This window comes from Atractosteus spatula, chromosome 2, assembly GCF_055471065.1.
Source record: "Atractosteus spatula isolate fAtrSpa1 chromosome 2, fAtrSpa1.hap1, whole genome shotgun sequence".
In the NCBI taxonomy this organism is placed as follows: Eukaryota; Metazoa; Chordata; class Actinopteri; order Semionotiformes; family Lepisosteidae; genus Atractosteus; species Atractosteus spatula.
This window is the reverse complement of record NC_142707.1, coordinates 6,343,957-6,365,165: the sequence shown is the minus strand read 5'-3', so window position 1 is coordinate 6,365,165 and position 21,209 is coordinate 6,343,957. Positions and strand designations below refer to the sequence as shown.

Genomic DNA, 21,209 nt, shown 5'->3' with positions numbered 1-21,209 from the left:
CTGACTACAGAGCAGCGATATCTTTTCTGCAATGAGGTGACCAAACTTGTTTGCAAATTGTACACAACTACGTTTTTCTGAATTACACAGCAGTCTCCCCTTACAAGGCAGCTGTGAACTGAAAACTGCAGCAAAAGCAGAACCTATAAATTGTAGAAGAACAATCGATATAGGTCCTCAGCATCCACTTCATCCACTGTCCTCCTGTTAATGACTTGGGATTTTTTTAGCACTTCAAATACAGAGTCAGATTACACCACTGCATAAATTAATTGAAGTACTTTTTTACTTTTTGTTAGGATTTCACCACATTAAAAGAGTGCTCAGCCAATACAATGACTAACCCAGTTTGTGCTGCATCCTGTTCTTTACTTTGGACAGTGAGAGAAAATTACTTTTTTTTTTGGAAACATGCAAATCCAAATGGCAGGAACTGAACTCATAACTCTTCTGATCCTTCATTTGATTCATACTTATTTTTGTTGGTTTAGAGCATGACAGTGCCCATTAGAAATAGAAACCAAAGAGACCAAATGAAAACACAAGATCCATGAGGCAGTGATTTGTTGTTTTGTAAAATAATAATTCCTTGATGTCAAATTACCTCTTTTTTTTTTCACTTGGTTATGCACCCTGGAAATATTCTCCATATGATACGGTCTCGCTGCAATGATGTCTTTCCTCTACATAAAAACATCTGCTGTGCAGATTAGTGTCTGTATTTTAAGGAAGTAATATACAAAACTTCGCATTGGACTGCATCGTATTGAAAAAGTCGCTTGGTTTTACATGCAATGTCTTTAATCAGCCACTAGAGTCTTCATACATAACGTGCATCCTGCGTTCATAACATCTTAGCTTAGATTCCCAAAGCTCTGTCCTGTACAGACCCTATCCAGCAGGTTTGATAGTTAAAAAATAGAAGCATGAAGTCGTTTATGGGCTTACAATCAATATTCTTACTAAGAATCAAGTATTTGGATTAAATCGTCAATTCCTAAAGGTACAAAAGAATTTCACTGCGATGAAGAAAGTGATTGTTTTTACTTTACAGCTTTTGTGAACCATACATCTTGAACAGAGTACTTTCTAAATGATTAATGCTTAGTGGACCAATAACGTAAGCGTTTCTAATCTTTAAAAAACAGTGTAATTCAGGGTGACCTATAAGACAAACTGGATCGGGGCTCTCCAAAAGCAGGGTTGAGGACCCCTTCCTTATCTAGGCACTAGAACCCATATTATTGCCTATGGGGATTTAAGCACCTACATGTATCGAATTTAAGGCCGCTGGTTAAGGGAAAGTCAGGGTCCATATCAACACATTGCATTGGTGTGAACTTCAATGACCACCTGTCCCTCCCGGACTATTATACATCTATCAATTAAAGAAAAAAGAAAAGACTCGGGATCTAGATACAGGAATCATTTATCTTGGGTTTTTTATACACCTCTCCTGAACAATTATTGAGCATGCACATGTAAAAGCTAAAATACAGTTGGACACAGGAAAGATTCAGGCAGAAGCGATGATATCAGCCACAAATCTGATTGTCTGTCATGGATGATATCACTAAGTAGTGTCTTTTGCGGAAAGCTGCTGTCTAGAAGATTCTGTCATGTGCAACTTGAAACCAAAGTTTCAAAATCTCTAAACTTTGTGTTTTTCAACGCAACTCTCACATTTTTAAATGGATCATATAGACTTTCCGGCCAATGTAGTATACTGTAGGAGCAATTTTGTCTGATTAAAAATTAGTTTATTTTACTGTTTCACCAGACGTTTTTCATAGAAATTTGTTCTCTCTACGTGTTAGTGCTCTTACAATAGCAGTGCTACACCTGAATATAAAATGAATATAACACTCTCCTGAGACACGTCACTCTTTTGTGTCTTTAAAGCAATTAAAAATAAGACAAAATAATAATATTACTTTCTGTGATTGCCACTAGAGGGAGTAATATTATTAATTTTGGGGAAAAAACTGAACCGTTACATTACTGTTGGTTTTCTTGCTATAACGTTACGCAGCATAATTATGAGTACTGTAGATCGCAATTCCCAGAATCTTGGATTTTTTTTCCGTCTCTTTAAATCTTCACGAGCTTAAGGCTGTGGAGAACGGATAAAACTGAACTGTCTCAAATTTACAATGCTGTTTGTAACCCAAGGAGACAGAAAATCTGTTCGATTTCTCAGTCTGTGGAACAGGGAATAATAGATACTGGGGAAAAACAGCTACGTCTTCGATTTAATACCGGCATTTGAAACTTTGATCCGAGTTTGACTTTAGAATGTATTTAAATTGAATTACATATTGTAATTACAATACATAATTTCCTATGGAGTTATTGTGATATTCACTTTATCAATATATTCAAACAGTTCATATGACTTATGTTACATTATTTGATGTGTAATTCAGTTTTGTTGTTTTACCTGCTAATTGAAGTAAACTGAAGATTTATCATTTCCATGTCGGTTTATGCATAATACAATGTGAATTTGTGCTTATACAGAAATTGCTTTTTTTGGAACGGTACAATAGCTTGAAATTGAAAGCGACTAAATGTATTTAAGCCGATTAAAACGGGCTGAAACTTGGACGATATTGAATCTCTATCCTAAACTCAGGAAGATGCACTCTGCCCCCATTTTAAACTCAGTGTGAAATTATTGAAACATTAATGGAAAATCTAGTCTTCTTTTTAGAGAGGGAACCGTAGTTTAGGCTAATATGCGCAGAAGATCACAGCCAAGTGGGGAAACATTAATTGAAACAAGAAAGTCAGTGAGGTGACAGTGACACCTAGTGGAAATAAAAATATATATTTTTATTTTATCATATTACCCCTTGAGCTAAGCTTTTGTTGGACTTTGACGTAGCTTTCTCCCAGTAAAAACCTGATAGTGATCAGCACAAATGATCTGAAAGAAAATCTTAAGGTACTACCTTAAGTTGAATTAGGTTCAACTAAGTGTGGAATAATTGAACAGAGAAAGAGTAGTCATGTTGCTAATCCACACAATAAAATAAAAAAAAGACAATACCTCATGAGAAACAGACAGTGGGAGGACAGCTCTTCAAGGGAGATACTAATTTTCAGTGCTCACAATCTTCTTTAAGGATTAAGGATTGCTGCCTCGGTTCCTTGGGATCAGTTCCAGACCTGTATTACTATCTGTGTGGAGTTTGTATGTTCTCCCTGTGTTCATGTGGGTTTCCTCCAAGTGCTCCAGTTCCTCGTACAGCCCACAAACATGCCGGGATGTTCGTTGGCTTCTGGGAAAACTGACCTTAGGCGTGAGTGTGAGCAGGTCTATGCAGCGGACTGGCAGGGCATATCCTGCCTTGTGCACATTGTTTGCTGGGGGAGGAAACCCACACTAACACTGCTCCACTGTACCATCCAGACCAAGCTCCAATAAATAGCACTGTTCCCCATTTCTATTTTATAGATGATCCCTAACGTCAAGACAAGACCTATCTCCCCTGGTCTCTTGCGTGCACTGAGCTATAGAACAGTGATGTATACTAAGAGCATACAAAAAACATTTCACACATGCAGCTGAATGAAAGGAGATAAATGATCGTAATTAATCCATCAAAAGTACTTAACCAGACAATCCTCAGCCATGATGCATTGTAGTGAGGCAGTAACTGGCAGATATTACGCAGAAGGGATGAGAGAGAAGTGTTTACTTTATGGCGGGGGTTTTATGAGGGAAGAGGAGCCTGGGTTACTGACAGCTCTGGATTGGGAGCTGACTCTCTTGCGCTTAAATGTTTGGTCACAGAGCAGCGTGTCAGCATCGCCAATGAAGAGCTGTTTCCGTGACGAAATGCAGAACTGTCAGCCTCCTCCAGTCAAGGCCTCTACCAGAACACAGGGCACTGCTACCCTGACCCTCACAGGACATACGGTATGGGAGTTACTGTGAAAAACAATCCACCCCTTTTGCTCTATTGCTCTTTCCAGTTCCAGAATCCTCAAAATACACTCAGCGTCCACATGCGTGCTGCTTCTATCTTGAACTGTTTTTTGTCCTCTGTTATTACTTGTTAAACCTTCACTGCAGTGTTATCACTGCTGACGGTGTCGATGGTCAGGCTTCTCTAGAGAGAATAACAGAAAATAAAGGGGAACTACAACGCTTTTTTATATTTCGGGGTTCAAAACAATCAGCATTGATGAGCAATTCAAACCACAATAAGACTAAAATGCACACAGTAGCTTGTAAAACCTCCAATTGACATCACAAAATAGATTAAATCTCACGTGCAGCACCACATCCCGGGATTCAGAACAAGGCAACAAGACGTCCGGTAATGTCATGCAGCCTTATTACATTGTAAACGAGCAGGCTTGTGAATATATTTCTTTTAATTCAACAGGAACATTCTGACACGATTTTGCCGGCAAATACTACTTACTTGTTAACTCTGCATGCAGATTATGTTGGAACATTTTCGAGGTGAAATGTCTGCTGAACAACCTGTACTTATTCACTTGTAGATCACATTACATTAGTCATGGCAGTGACTAGTGAGCAGGAAGGGCCGGACCGTGTCACAATTCTTGGTAACTCTCTCTCTCTCACCGGTGGCAAGACCAGATGTTTGCGACTTTCACAAAGTTAACGATTTTGTGCTTTTGTAACATTTTTCTATAACATCAACAAATGTATTTTGTTATCAAGATTTAATAAACCGTCTGAAAAATTGGGACTGCAATACCTTTAAGGTGGTGAAGTGTACCTTGGACTGTGGGCTGACTCTCCTGTGCTCAGCTTTGCTTAAATGGCTAAAAGTTAGCCTAGGTATTGATTTTTCGGACAGATAATTTAATTTTGACAATGCAAATTCATTTTGTTCCCAAAATGTATGACAACTAGATGAGCCAGAAGGTTCCCTCTTGTCACAAGAAATTACTTTTTATTAAAATAAATGCCATAGATAGAAGCCAGGGTTGAATTCCAGTTTATTTTGAAATTAATATTTACACAGGTAAGATGTTGATCTCCATTTTCATGCTTTTCTTGGTCACATGTTAAAAGCATCCTACACATGTGAAAGAATGCTTGAGAACACTTTATATACAACATCTAGATACAGTATATTCTGCTTAGGAATCACTGCACTGTGAGGTTTAACTGATGGGGGAAAAACACAATACTACAAGGATTTGTTTTACTTCTCGTGTCAAATCTATTGAACTTTGAAAGACAGCAGGACAGTGATCTGCAGTCTGAACCTTCAAGGAGCACAGGGTCTTCAGGTTTTCATTTTGCCTTGGATTCCACTTCCATAAGGGATTTAATTATTTGAGCCAAGGATGTGCGTTTCTGGTTCTGTCCTAGCACTAACACTCCATGCCCTTGCTGGATTCCACTCCATCTAGTAGCTGTCTCATTTCTTTGACCAAGGTGCTGTGTATCACTTTAATACCTAAGGATAAGTTGGAAAATAAGGACATGCAGCGGGATGTCTGACTGGAGGAGCCAAAGTGGCCTCCTTCTACGCCATTCTCTAAATCTCCCTTCTGGCCGACTCTCCAGACCTTGGCACCGTCACTCCTAGCTGATTCTACTGCATTGTCTTCTCCCAGGGATAGCGCTATAAGCTGTGCGACTCCTGTCCTCTCTGTCCTCCTTAATGGCTTCCTGTTTCCGCAGACCTCAGCAGACCAGGAAGTGATTACTGTCAGTCCGGGAAGAGACGAGAGAGAACCTAGGCAGGAATTCTACACCCAATTCCACTTGGGAACACTCACTGTAACAGCACAATCCTCCAGTCTGAAAGTCCAGCTTACAGCCCATTGAGGTGTACCATCACAATTAGATTTCAGAAACTTGTGTTTACATTTTTAACTACATAAAATGTCATTGTAGTTTCAGGTTCAGGTTTCAGCCGAGATTTGTGATCTCCCATGAATAAAGCTCAGAAAGGCATCTATTTTGTATAGAAGAAAAGCAAATTACAACAAAATAAATTCAGAAAACATGCACATTTTAAAACATCAAGTTGTTTTTTTTTCCCAAGCCTGAAAAAGAACATCCCAGTTAGATTAGGAAAACCTTGACTGAGGGCATTTACTCCCCTGATTCCATTTTTGTGAAGGCTCAGGACACCCCTAGGTAATTGGGAATCAGCAGTGCAACAGATAATACTGTGATCCTAAAAATGAATTGTTTCTCGTACTCAAAACGGCATGAAATTTCCACAATGTGCAATGTACTGAAAGCTGTCTTTATTACATTATTCCCAGTGCATCCAGACTGATTCAATTAGAATAGTTGCTCCAACATTAATTGAACTGCCACAGAGGGAGGAAGGGTAGACAAGGCCAAAGCAAATGTTACAGTGATAAGAGTAAGTGCCATTCATAAGCAGGCACTTGTCTCCGAGTTAATCTGCTTGCACTGAGCTTTCTAAACCCGTTTGCAAACTTCCCGGATTAGTGACTTTCCTGTTCCTATTCATTTGTCATGAGATGAATGAGTAGTTCAGTGACAGTGAAAAGAGTTGCATTTATAGTGGTTTAAACCTCACACTTTCCCCCAGGCAGCTCCTGCAAAAGTCCCCATGGCTCCTCTGGACATGACTCCATTCAAAACTCGCACTGCTAAGGCCGGCCCTTGTGTCGTACCACACAACCGAGCTTCGGTCATCACACAAAGGAAAAGCTCCTTTTGGTGGTGCCACTGCCTCCTTTAACAGTGTTTATATTCAGTCTGAAGAAACACAACAGCATTCCACCTGGGCTGGACAGCGGAAACAATTATGCATCAGCACAGCCCCCACTTCACAGGGGATCAAGAAGAGAGGTGAGAACCTACATCAGATGAATTGAGAGAAGCCATCTTGTGGCAACCCAAAATGACATTCGGTCTGCGCAATGGGGTTAACACCCTTACATTTCCAAACATTGTCATGGGATCGTTATTGACCGAGTGGTCAGCACTGCAGTTGGCACAGCAGAAAGCACAGACAAGGTCTTCCTGCAGTACACTATCCCTGTTCACCATACTGAGGAACTGGTTTGGAAATTGTGGCCCAGAGAGGAGAATACCGCCAACCTGGTCCATCAACACCACTTGAGCAACAGCTTTGCTTTCCTTAGAGGTCTTCCTACCAGTACTGACCAGACCCAGCTTTACTTAGCTTCCGAGATCTGACAAATACATTCCGCCAGGTGGCAAGTGAGAATGCAGATTGGCAATAGAACTTATTGATTGTGTTAGTCCATGCTTTTTTGTAACTTGATAAAGGAGTATAACATGCCACCCAACAACACTGGCTGGGCAGTGATGACAAACCACTCCCGATACTTCTCTCTTTCAGCTGGGCAAGCTGCCTCAGGCTCTCCGACATACCACTTTCTGATCTGAACCTACTGTGGAAGCCGTCTAAATTCCTCTCCGCTGTCATGATATTTACCTGCATGAACAATGGGTGAGTGAAGTAATGAATCTTTCATTTAAAACCACACCCAGGTATTCAGGGTCGTCTATTGCTTCAGAAACGAGGCTTAGAAAAAACAGTTGCCATTCACCGAACCTCAGCACCTGCCTCCGAGCTGGAACACAGCGACATGCAGTCTGTTCCCCTCAATCACGCCACACACTCGACGTCACTCATCTTGCACTGTTAAGGACAAAATTTAAAAATCCGTTTAAAAAGGGATCTCGGCTGCATGATCTACTTTTAAACCGCTCTGCATTCAGGGGTCTGTATGGCATTACATTTGAAAGCAAAGCCTCCCAATTGAAGACACTCCTTTTCTAAAAAGAGGGAATCTCAAATAGCCTTTTGATGAAGGTCTCTTGTGACAAATTGGTCAACAGAAAGGGCTTTTGACATCGCTGAGGAGAGTCTGGCCCATCTCCTGTTTCAGCACCCATCAACCATCTATTTTGCTGTATGATTAATTAGGGTATTTTGTGACAAACATTACTTAACCTGCTTCTTGTATTACTGGGACAGAGCAAATGCTGGGATTAAAAAAAGATGTCTTGCATTTTAGAGCAGCAATGCACTAAAAGCCCTCAGGTGTGCTGTGGCTATCCTGTGCTCCTACAGTACAGCGAAGTGTCGTAATTAAGTAATTAAGCCATCAAACTAGAAACAGACATGCTGAAATCCCTCAGGTTTCTCCTGTCTGCTTCCAAGTCATTCAAAAGCGCCAGTTAACAAAGCCAAGAGCTCCATATTGTGCTGTGTAACTGCATGTCTTGGCCTTGAACTCTTGAAACATTTAATCTGCTCTCGTTGTTATTCCTTTGTGTGTGTTTCTTTGAGTGTGTGCATGTACGTGCTGTTGATTTTTGCGTTTCTCCCCCTAGACTATTTGCAATACTAAGTATTTCAGAAAAAATGTCCCAAATGATTTCTGTTTTTTCTCATAAACAGACTTTCCAAGAAACAAAGGCAGGGAAACATTAACACGACATCATCTTATGAACATTCTAATTAATTACTTTGTTTAAAATATTACTATTTGTCATTTGCAATATAGTTTGTGTTATATTACTATTTGTTTAAAATAAACTTTGAAGCCCCACTTATACAATTAAAACTAGCAATTTATCATTTTAGAAAAGTCAACTATGAAGGAATGAGACAGAGTGTAAGAGAAGTTGAATTAGATAATATAGACACGGAAGCAGTTGAGGTGGTGACATTTCTAAACTGTACTGCTCGAGGCTCAGAGCAAGCACAAAAAGTTATACAAAGTCAGTATTTCAAAGTCTAGTAGACAGTACTTTAAAAGTTTTAAAATTTCAATTACGACAAAAACGTGAGGAGAAAGAAGGGACTCCAAGGAGTGTTTAAAAGCAAGATAGATAAAACAAAAAAGGAATACATTTAGTTGCATATTCAAGTCATAACAGACATCAGAAAGGCTAGAGAAATATTGCAATGAAAGTCAAAGTTTGGAAACAGATCTTCCAAGATTACAAAAGCAAAAAGACACTGAAGGAGGAGGTAGACTTGAACAGATAATGGAATACTTGTAGACGATGACAAGAAAATGGCAAATATTTTGAAAAGTTATTTCACACAGGTGTTCACAAAAGAAGATACCGATAACAAGTCTCAAGTTGAAATAGGAATGTACTCAGTATGAAGCAACATCACAATAACAGAGGTTGAAGTGTTACAGGGATTAACGGCACTTAAATAAATCACCAGGGCCAGATGGTATTTTTCCAATTGTTTTCAAAGAAATGAAGGATGTTATTTAGAACCTACCAGTACAGATCTTTCAGGGGTCATTCAGAACAGGCACACTGATTTGAGAAGAAATATCTGAATCTGTAAAAAGTCGACAAGGCAACTACAGAGCAGGAAGTCCTCTGTTGTATGTTACACTCTGAAGGGGTTAAATACATTGAAATTGGCATAATTTATATGTACTAATAATCTCACTAGGGGTAGTAAATGTGGGTTGGTGTTATTGAAGTACTGTAACTTGTTACACTACATTGAGCAAGTATCAGCAGTGATGAAGCCAAGCAGAGATGATGATGTGGTATTGTATATTTATATTTGTAGAATGCATCTGAAGACCATTTACTGTATATAAGTACATTCAGAATTTGTTAATACAACAGAAAATTGCTAAGAGGAAACATTTCCAAATACAATAATTTAAGTAATTGAGTACAGCTGAGATCATTTTAGCCAACCAGGTGTTCCTACTTTATTACAGTGATTTTGATTTGTGCATAGATCATAAACATGTGGTTTGTAGATGACAAAATAAGTGAAGGAAATAAAAAAGACTTTCACAGTACTGAAGACTATATGCAATGCAGAAAATAAATGGGCAGTATACTACACGCAAGATGTAAAAGTATCAGATCAGACGTACTGAACTAGATGAAGCAAGTAATAACACTGATTTGTGATGTTAAAGTGATTATCCTCTTCCAGGAGATGTAGGGAGGCAGTACAAATGTATAACCTTTCTTATGCTGTATCACAGTAGTTTAACTTTTTTACACTGCCTGATGATCAGCAGAAATCAGTCTTTTTTTTGGAAACACTTATCAGGACATACATGAAGAAAAACACAAATGGCTCATTTAATATAATAAGACAACGAAATGCAGCAACTAACAAAAGGAAAATTCACATGATAAACCCTGCTTTCCAAATGTAGTATGGATGAAACTGATCATGTGTTTAATTTCTGTATCTTTGTGCACATGTAGTTTTATACATCACAATATTACCATCTTGTTGTTTTTATGTGCCTTAAATATATAATTAAGCAAGTAATTATGTAGAATATAGGGGTAGGTGAATGATGGGCAGAGTCTTGCACTGTGACACCCCTGTGTCATTTGCACTGGGCTGTACCTGGAATAGACCAGTTGTATTTCTCTCTTCATAGAACAAGTGGGCCTCTGAGCAACAATTCAGGAAAGCCTGTTTATAGAAACCATTTGTACACGTTTATATCAAACTAAACAACTGTTGGCAACTCCTTCAGAAAATGTCCAGAAGAAGCAAATATTTAGCTTTGGATTTCTTATAACTGTTGCTCTGAATGACAAACCGTACCTCTGTATTGGCTGGCATTATTCGTGAGCTGAGAGTGTCACTTTTTACTGATGAGAAAAGGACACTATTATGGATTGGATTTTAACTGCGACAGATCGTTGTTGAGAAGCAATAAATGTTCACTCCTCAGGACATTGTCACTGCACTTCACCACCTACTGGGGAAAATGGCATTTGTACCATTCGCTATTTTTAAGGAAAGAAAAAAAAACAGAATTTAAAAAATGTTTCCTTTTCTTCAACAGATTTGAAAAGTCGTTTGGTGCAGAGATTTTGGAAACTGCTACATAAACTGTGGTTTAATAGGCAGAATTATTAGCTTGTATTTCACATTAATAAGTGAAAAGAGATTTAGTAAATCAAGCATTACTATCGAGCCGGTCCTGAATGTCACATGTGAGTGATTATTGCACGGTAGCCAACATGACATGGTTCTTCATAAGCTTTTCTAAATTCTAGGACGTGCCTAAAGGATACTGTAGCTAGCAGGTAAAACGGAAAAACTGTGCGAAACTGGAAAAGATGTGAAGTAGATCAAAACTGAAATAAGAAAAACACGACAAAGATCTATGAAGACGGTTTTTCACTGATGTCCTTCAATGGATCTTTAAGCCGAGCCTGATCTTGAGACTACTGTGTACTGACACCATAAAAGCCGAAGCGGGAAGGGCAAAGTGCTCACAAGAATGATAATATACGTTTTTACGTTTATTGTAAACGTTTATTTAACATTAACGTCTATTTTTAACGTACAAAATAAACGTTGACAGGTTTACTAGTGTCTTCTATAAAATCCAAGGCTAACTGTACAAATAAATCCGAGGTGATGGGGTCGTTTAGACTAATCCGACTTTATAACCGACAGAGTAAACAATTCGCCTTATATTTAAAACAAGCGCAGCTGGACAATACTTTTTTTAATTAAGAAGCGAATTCGTTGTGGTACATTACGTATAAGACATATAGACAAAAATGTAATGAATAGGATCGTCTTGGAACTCTGAATATTTAAATAATACGCAGTCATTTGGAACCTATAATGAACAACTACGTCTAAATATACGCACTGTATTTTTAGACGGCTATTTGATATATTAAATATTTTATATATAAAACATTGGAAGTTCGCCCCTTATGGCTGGTTATCATATTATTAAGATTAGTCAGATCAGATACAAATTATTATACCAGTAAGCAAACCATACTTAAATTGTTGCATAACTGTAATATAATATTTTTCAAATAAACAATATAAACAAGGACTACAACGATTTTACTTATAATTACATATGGAAAATTAAAAACATAACTGACCGCTGATTTCTTCAAAGAAATTAAACCTACTGTATAACAATGTAGGACCGATAAACTGATCTGTTTCGTCTGATTTTTGATGGATCACTGTTCCAAATAATAAAATAAAATAGCATTTTTTCACACCCAAAAAGCAAATGTTGACATTATTCACTATAATATGCTTGTATTTATTTTTATTCCTCGTTATTGTATTTCATACATTATTAATTTTCGTAGCATGATATTTACAAAGTTTATGTTAACGCATATTCCCATATTGAATATAAGGTGGTTTGTTGGTTTACACTGTTATAGTATTATTCGGTATTATTCAATCTGTTTTGAGAAGTTCTTGTTTAAATTGCAAATTACATTTGCAGATGTCTCCAGTTAAAGCTATGATGTTTCAATAATTTCGAATATCTTTCTGTGCCCTGCACTTAGCCTGAGATTCCTTATTATTAATGTGCAACACCACGAACCGGTGTATCATTTGTGTTGATGTCGTTCAAATGTATTTTTTAAAATATACTTTACTGTTTGTATTGACGTAAATAAAATACTCTCCAGGTTTACGTATAAACAAAATGTGTTAATAGATGCTATTTTATATTGAAGTAGATCTTCGGTTTGTTTTACTAATGAAAATGCAAGTCAATGGCCACCATCAGAAAATATGTGAACAATTCAATTTTAAGAAACTGAAAAACCTTACGTTTTTTTATTTATAAATTCAGGACCGAAAAGCATTATTGCACTGCAAGCTCAAACCTCACTTAGTAGGCCTTCCGTAGATGCGACTTACTTCATACGCCGTAGTTCAGGAGGAAATCCGAAAGCCTCAGAAGACCAGCATTAAGGACCGTATTAAAAACCTCAGATCATCAGTGTGTTAAAGCTCCGGTGTTACAGCCGTGTCTATAGCGTGTTGGAAACAACGCGTTTAATGAAGAACTCCTAAAAAACGAAAAACAGAAATCGTCTGGGCGCGGTTCTCCATTTGTGAGTGATTCATTCATGCAAGTATGTCCATTACATTAATTTAGCCATTTTAACTACTAATAATTAAGCTTCAGCGGATTGTCGGCAGTGGTTAGGATAAGACGATTTTCTTCCTGGGGGTTATAACAAGAAACCCTCGACGTCTCGACAGTTGTTTGTACTATAAGCTCATATCTATGAGTACAGCTTGTATTTTATGCATTACACCGGACACTTTTTTTTAGTTCAAACTGGAACTTCCCCCCCCCCAAGAGACGTTTACAGCAAGAGTTTTATTTAAGCAAAATCCGTCGTTGCATGAATATTTGTTCCGGTCCAGCTGGCCACACGGCCTAAAATCTTCAGGCTTCACAGACCTTTATAGTAGGAAAACTGTATTGGAACCCCAGGCAGGAGGTGAACAGAAGGGGAGCAGTGCTCTCAGTTTATGGCACACTTCAGTCCACATCATTAAAGCATGTGATAAGGTAATCACCGAGTTGTGAATTCATATCAAATGAGACTCCACTGCTGTGAGCCAGTATTGAAAATCTGGTATTGACCATTCCTGATCATGATAGAATTGGGTCTACACTGTTTATAAAAGAAAGTGCAATAGTATTGTTTTATTGTTATTTGTAGATATGTTGCAAATAAAATGTTTAATTTGGTATGTGATCATTGGTGTAATAAATTATTCTTAACTATGGGTCTGTTCTACTCGGATAAGCATAAAACAATATCACCAACAAAAAAGGAATATTAAATGAGTTATCATAAAGCTTAATATATATGCAGAAAACTATGTAGCCAATAGTTTTAATTTAGGACTGTACACCATCTCTGCCTGCCTTTCAGTATTTCCTTGGGGTCCACCTGTTCAGTCTATAGACTGTATGAATTATTCTCCTTAAAACTGCTGTATCTTATCCAAATAATGGTATAATGGTTTTGCATCAGTGTGCCACAAAGGGCTTTATAGATTTCTGTAGCAATTAATCACATTATTAATTGGTAATATGTAATCTTGTTGATATCTAGCTCTTTGTTTCACCAGCTTTAACATAGTACTATTGCACTATGATCACTTTAACAGTTAAAAGTAATAATTCTGATTCAAGCCACTTCAAATACTGCCATCAGTTACATTTATTATTATGTATATTTCTAACAATACTTCTGATTATGAGTGATTTAAAACTCTATTCGCATTGATCAAAAATGGCAGGTATCACACAGACAGAGCTATCATGAATAATCTATATTATTGTAATCTACCAAATATGAGAAAAAAAACAATTTTTATCATTTCGACAATTTAATACAAGAATCCAAGAAAATTACTAGTTGGCTGATACGGACTTTCATTTTTAATATGTAAAATACATTGCAAGTACATGTACATAAGAAAGAATGACCTGTGCACAAGATTACATTCTAGTACGATTCACATCAATGTAGTACGCAGAGGCTCTAGAGAGAAAATCTCTAAGTAACATATACAGTAGAAACGCGGTTTTAATTTGACCAGTCCCATCCTGATTCCACACTCTTACCGTACATTTAGTCAGGAGTCCAATCACTCCTGTATTAAAAATCCACCAACATATTTGATCTCGCTTTCAAATTTTTCCAGCTTCAGCACCCTCTGTTTGATTTCCTTCCTTTATCTGGAAGAACACCCGTATCGTTTGTTGGAGTGCAGTTTTAAGCGTTTGAGTTTAAGATTCCCACCCTTACAGGAGATGTGAAGGGACAAGAGCTCTCCCCGCCAAAGTACTCCTCTGCGTCTTCCCCCCCCAAAGACACAGGGGAGCCCTGGGCCAGCTGATCTGGCCGCAGCTAAAGGGACAGCAGGTTTGTCCACCCCAGAGGAGCCTTTCTAATCCTGCCGAGATAGAGCTCATTAGGAGAAGATAAAGACTCTTCCTGCTCGTCTCGGCCTCAGCCAAGCATTGCGGCCTGGCGCCGCTGCCTCTTGACTTCCACAGCATCGGGTGTAATGTTACTGTTTGTTGTCAGTGTGTACACTAATAGTCCATTGAAATCAGCATCAGCCTTAACCTGCGCAACACACACCTTGCGTCTCGGGGTTAGCCAACCATAGGTATATGACATACAGTACACTCACACACACACACATTCTAAATGAGCACACAATCCAAACAAACAAGGGAGAGCAGCCTGCAACTATATTTCAATTATGTAACCTTGTTTTATGTTAAATCTTGTGGTTCATTGGCTCTAGGCCCCCCGTATTCCCATTGGAATCTAATTTATTATCTTTAAACTTTTGATCACTGCAGGCACGCAGCCTGGCCTTTTTTTCGTTCTGCATGGCTAAGGTCCAGTCAGATTTCGGTGCTTCATCTGCTAAACAGATTGCAAAGGATACAAAAATCCAAGACAATTCGATACAAGAACCCAATCCGATACAAGATATCCCATATAAAATGCTTCTATAAGCAGTATTTCTTTCATACTGCTTTAAAAAAGGAATGTTATGGATGACCAATGACTTCCCTCCTATACAGTTCAGCAGGTTGCCAGCACAAATACTGAGGACCACAATGGCATTTGGCTGCCATTCTGCGAGTCAAACAATGCCATCCCCTGGTTGCCTACAGAATATTTTTAATCCTACAAAATCCTGACCGCATATTTTTAATAACCACAGTTAGGACAGGTTTCACAAAAAAATCGCTCACTACCACGCAGACTGGAAAGACTTCACAAAGACCCCCCAGGGGCAATTTCAGAGGCAGGTAAGCCCTCAGCAGGCCTATATCTTAATCTGCTTACCTTGAAGAAGTCACCTGCAGTAAGAAATCTCCGTTTCAGAAAGAGATCTAATAAAAAATGGAGACAATACAATAGCAGTGCCATGCCACACTCGTGCTCGCTTACATTTTTCAAAAGGGGAAAAGTGTAAGATTTTAAATGTAAAAATTCTGGATTTCTGAAACTGAATAGGTACCCTTCTAATATCATCTTCCATGAAACAACCTGTCTGCAATTGTATTTAACATTCGAGTTCTCATTCGTGTCACCTCTGCAACATTTAAATCTGTATGAATCTGAATGTCCAATTGCAAATGTCAGACTGTGGCCAGCCCTATTCTCCAGCCTTGTTTCGGTCCTGCCACGTACAACTGGTGTAGAGTGATACTGGTGTAGCTCTACAGCAGGAAGGGTCTTGTCTAATCTCCGTCTCATCCTCAGCTCTTTCTGCATCCGAACAGATTCTCTCAATGATTATTATCAAACCAGATTGCAGTGAACTGTGAACGAAGGCAACATCAGGCAGAGCCTCCAGTGCTTAAAGCACGGGTTAATTGGGAACATGATGGCTCTGTTGGCGCTGTCCTTGTTCCCAATTTATCTTTGAATGCTCTGCTTCATCGTATCAAGAACCCCTGTTTTTACAGTAGTTTATATACATTGCAATTGTGAATTGCTTACATGAATTGATCTTTGTTTTTGTTACTAATAGCCATCCATTTTGTAACCAATACGATGTCACAGTGGAACCGGAGCCTATCCCAGCAAGCAATGGGTGCCAAGGCAGAACGCCAGTCCATCGCTGGGCAGGCACAAACACAGACACACCCGGGCCAGTTTTCCCAGAAGCTGATTACCCACCAGTATGTCTTTGGACTGTGGGAGGAAACAGGAGCACCCAGAGGAAACCCACTCAAACCTGGGAAGAACATACAAACTCCACACAGGTAGCACCCTAAGAGTAGAACACCACCGATACAAAGCAGCAGTTGCTAGCCACTGTGCTGTCCATTTAATAATATGATTAATAATATAATAATATCACTAATATTATTACTACAGTACCTTGCCTTATTGTTCTTCAAGTACGTTTCTGTCTTGTATTCTTACCATAATGACAAAAATAAACTCACAGCAAAAATTTGTTTTATACTGCTAAGGGACAAAGTTTCCATCCTAAGTGATGATGATAAAAGTGAGATGTAATTTACAATTCCTGTTAATAGATGTATAGCAAGGAATATACAACCGATTAAATAACGATTGGATTTAGTAACAGAACATTACATTAAGTACAAAGTCAAGTTAATTCTATTAAATTAAAATCATATTTCTACACAGCAATGTATAAGTGCAGAATGAATATAAAATTACAATTTCACAATCGTGAAATTACTGGTCACTGATAGCATCAACAATATTAGATGTCAAAGTTAATTTGAACCTTTTTAGGGGAAAAAAACTCCACAGTGACACGACATTCTGTAGCTTGCTTTCTTACGTTAAAAGCAAAAGGGAACTCCCGGTTTACAGGCCTGTAAGAATTGCTATTAGTTGGCTAGGACATTTCTTCCTTATGTGAAGTGGCATTTCCTTGTAGGAAATGATCTTATCAGACATTGTACCTAATCTCAACTAATAATTGTTTACACCTTTTGACGGGCAGTGGGTGAAGTATCCCTCAATGCATCTTTTAAAACTACTAACATTACTACATTTAAATTGGTCATTTAAATCCAGGCCACATTGGGTTATTATAAATGCATAGCTAATACAGTTATATGGTAATAAACCACTTAACAATAAATTAATATATTACGTTTAAAAGCGCCAATTCGGTAATCGGTGTCCCTGCGGGTCACGTCGCCTATCGGTAAGGGTTTGGTCAGTATCTGATCCCGATTACTCGACTTCATCGCGGAATTTTTACTATATGGACGCCTCAGGGAAAAAAATAAGACGTATACAGTTCCAGCGCTTAATTGCGGCAGCCTCTCTTTTTTGAACAACCAATTTCAAAAGAGTTGTGCTTTTAAAACATAGGCTGTGCACCTTCGTAATGTATTTTACAGAGACTTGCCTTAGTAAAGTCAGCCTTTAACCCGCAGATGATATAACCCGGTATTTTTACACATGTAGTCGACTGGAATTACAACCACAGAAAGAGAGAGCAAGACGAAAACAAAACGGATAATACAGCTTCTAGTTTAATGGTAGGGCGTGAATCGAAATATGACATTTAAATTAATTCTCTCAAAATGCTGTATTCTGACGCCCATGGTTGTGGGTCTGGATAAATTCATGCATTATAGGCTAGATGTTAAAAGACGCAATTAGCTGAAGGCACTTGGCTTCCACTTGGACTTATGGGGTGGTCTAAATCCTCTCAGCTCTGGGACTTATCAGCCTTATCAATAAGACCAAGTATGGACATTAATGTGATAATAATGGAGGTTACATCACCGAGTTGATGAGACGTGGTTTCTTTCCCCAAATCTGTCTGTTTCTGCTCTGTTGTTGTGCTCGACCAAAAACAGTCTGGCTCCTTCGCTATCTGACGGTGCTGTCAGATATAAGAGCCATCGATAAGCAAAACAAACATTGATCAAACGAGGCCTGAAGAAACTCTGTAGAGGCTAATACTGCCTAAGGAGATGGCCGTCGGAAGTAGCGCTCCAAGGTAATTGTTTGAAGCGCTTTGGATAATATCCAGAGGTTTGGGTGGGGGGAAGCCAACTTGACAAGAACAGAAGGGTTTGGACAACATTTTGTGTAACAGAACAAACGAAAATACAGCCTACTAAATATGTGAAGAAAAAATAAATTTGGGCAAATTTAACTTTCTTTATTAATTCTTCTGTGTTGTATCCTTCCTTGCAGTTTACATTAAGGAAACAGGTTAATGTGCAGAAAAGAGAAAATATTGAAAACGTGCATGTGCCTAATAATTTGCAGATGCATTGAACCACCCCTGTAAATTCAGAAATCCGTTTGTGAGGGATGTACACGCAAAGGGGCTTGCCGCTATTGAATTTCATATTTGGACAAGAGCGATCACACAGATCTGATCTTGGACGCAACACAGCAGAAAGTCACAGATTTCAGTGGGTGTGGCCACGAGGGGAGGTATTGTGTGGGTGTACAGTTCTCGGCTAATGACCGCTGGAGGAAGCGATTCCAGAGCGCTGAAAGGGAACTCCGCGATCCCATTCAGGAGCCATTATAGACAGGTTATCCAATGGTGTAGTCAGGCATCAGGGGCTTTTTCGGCACCCCCGTCTTTTGTCTATCAGAGGGAACAAGCACTTCAGCAGGGCACTTAGCACATACAGTCGAGTACAGGGCGATTTGAAATCTCTGTGGCGTCCGCGTTTTGCTCGTCGACACACACCCACACAAGTCTCCGACTGCGTTTTCTCTTCTGTGTCGCGTTTTCAGTTTCCAGCGACGATGCTTTCGAGTCCTGTGACCTCGACCCCTTTCTCTGTCAAGGACATCCTTAAACTGGAGCAGCAGCAGCAGCAGCACAGCCCCGGCGTTTTCCATCAGCAAGGCTTTGTAATGCCAGAACTGGACGTGTCTTCCACGCCGTCCCCACAGTACCTGCACGCCGCCCTGAAGAGCTCCGAAGTGTTGTACGGCGCGGAGAAGCCGTTCTGCTCCGGGGAAGGGCCACTGAAGTCTCACCTGAGCTCGGGGGACTTTGACATGCTGAGGGGCTGCTGCGGCTTGCACACAGAGGAGGAGGAAATGGACGCCATCGAAGAGCCAGGTGAGCTTGGAGCTGGACCCGACTAACAGATCAAGGCGAATCTCTTCATGCTTATTGGCAGCCAGTCTCATTCATAACCACAGCGTCGTGACAAATTGCCAACAACGAACAACAGCGAACATAGAGAGATCCGTCCTCACAGCTATCTTTAATTATTATACTGAGAATGACTGTAAGAGTAATCGTCAGGTACCGCATATACTTTGCGGAGACGTGCAGTCTGATTTTCCCCACCAACAAAAACTCGCAACGTTTAAAAAAAGTCAGAAAGCCTTTATGGAATCTCCTCCACAATTCATAAGATAAAGCGAATAACCGACACCGTGTTGTAGCCATGATTGAGGTTGCAAATAAGTGCAATAATGATCGTCACAGAAGTTGCATTGTAATGTACCGTCGGAATGAATTAAAACCAAATCGTACCTCACATTTAATCTGACCAACTAAATCAGCTTTATAGCCTAGCCCATCTAATTGTTGGGATTATTGACATCATAAAAGAAATAATAATAAACGTTCTACTGCATTAATAAATCATTGTAAAGATTTGTATTTCGTCAATTAAATAGACGAACTGCACTTGCAAATCTTTGCAAGCAGAAACAATAGAAAGTGACTATTTACTGTGCGCTTAATATTTCAAAGCAAAATAACCCCCATCAACACTGGTGTATTTTTATAGTACCTTAAAAGAAAGTTTTTTTTTCTACATTTATTTACATTACATTTGTATTGCTTTTTAAAAATATAATCTGCGACACATCCTGAAGTTATGTTGAATTATGTTGAAAATGTTCAATGTTCCCTATTTTTTCCAAATTGTGCAATAAGAGCAGAGTATCCCACATGCAAACGAACGTCGGTTCAGCTCCAAAGCTTCCTCGATTGCATACAAAACGTACGTCTAATTAAGAGGTTTTCGTCTTCACATTCTAGGCAGCTGTGGTGCTGAAGATTCCCCGGGCGGTAATGGAAAAAAGGACGATTTTTACCCCGAGAGACCGAAGCAGAGGCAGAGGAGGAAGCCGCGGGTTCTGTTCTCTCAGGCGCAGGTGTTCGAACTGGAGAGGCGGTTCAAACAGCAGCGGTACCTGTCAGCGCCAGAACGCGAACACCTGGCCAGCATGCTGAAGCTCACCTCCACCCAGGTGAAAATCTGGTTTCAGAATCGGAGGTACAAGTGCAAGCGACAGAGGCAGGACAAATCGCTGGAGTTAGCCGGCCACCCGCCGCCGCCGCCGCCGCCGCGAAGGGTAGCGGTACCGGTACTGGTTCGAGACGGGAAGCCATGTCTTGGAGAATCCCAGACCTACACGGCCCCGTACAACGTAACTGTTAGCCCTTATCACTACAACGCGTATTACGGCGGCTACAGCAGCAGCCCGTACAGTTGCAGTTACACGGGGATGCCCTCGGTGCCAAGCGTAAGCCAGCCTCCAAGTCAGATCGTGAACATGAATTTCAGCATGGGCAGTGCGGTACAGCCGAGCGCCTTGAATCAACAGGGTCCCCTGCAGGCCAAGCTCCAAGGAATCCGGGCCTGGTGAGACGAGCAAGAACTCCTATGTTACTGTAAATAATCGCATTATTTCATATGTAAAATGGACTCTTAACGGAGATCAACAGCAGATGTGATTTGGAGAAAAAAAAACATGAACATGTAACGCCTTCCTACCACTGTGAAACGGTGCGTTCACAATCTGAAAATGTTCACGGATAAGATTTTTAGACCCATTTCTTCGAACAGATAATTTTGTAAAAGGTACTAATGTTGCTTTGTTTTGGCTTCACGTGTGTGTGCTGTAA

At 39.5% G+C, this 21,209-nt stretch overlaps 1 protein-coding gene across 1 annotated transcript; it reads left to right on the top strand.

The window, feature by feature from the left end:
• Window positions 1-19,081: 19,081 nt before the first annotated feature.
• Window positions 19,082-20,950, top strand: nkx2.7 (NK2 transcription factor related 7). The gene is made up of 2 exons (XM_088908447.1): window positions 19,082-19,403; window positions 20,340-20,950. Exons 1-2 carry the CDS (start codon window positions 19,082-19,084, stop codon window positions 20,948-20,950), a joined length of 933 nt encoding a protein of 310 aa, XP_088764573.1.
• The last annotated feature ends 259 nt before the right edge of the window (window positions 20,951-21,209 follow it).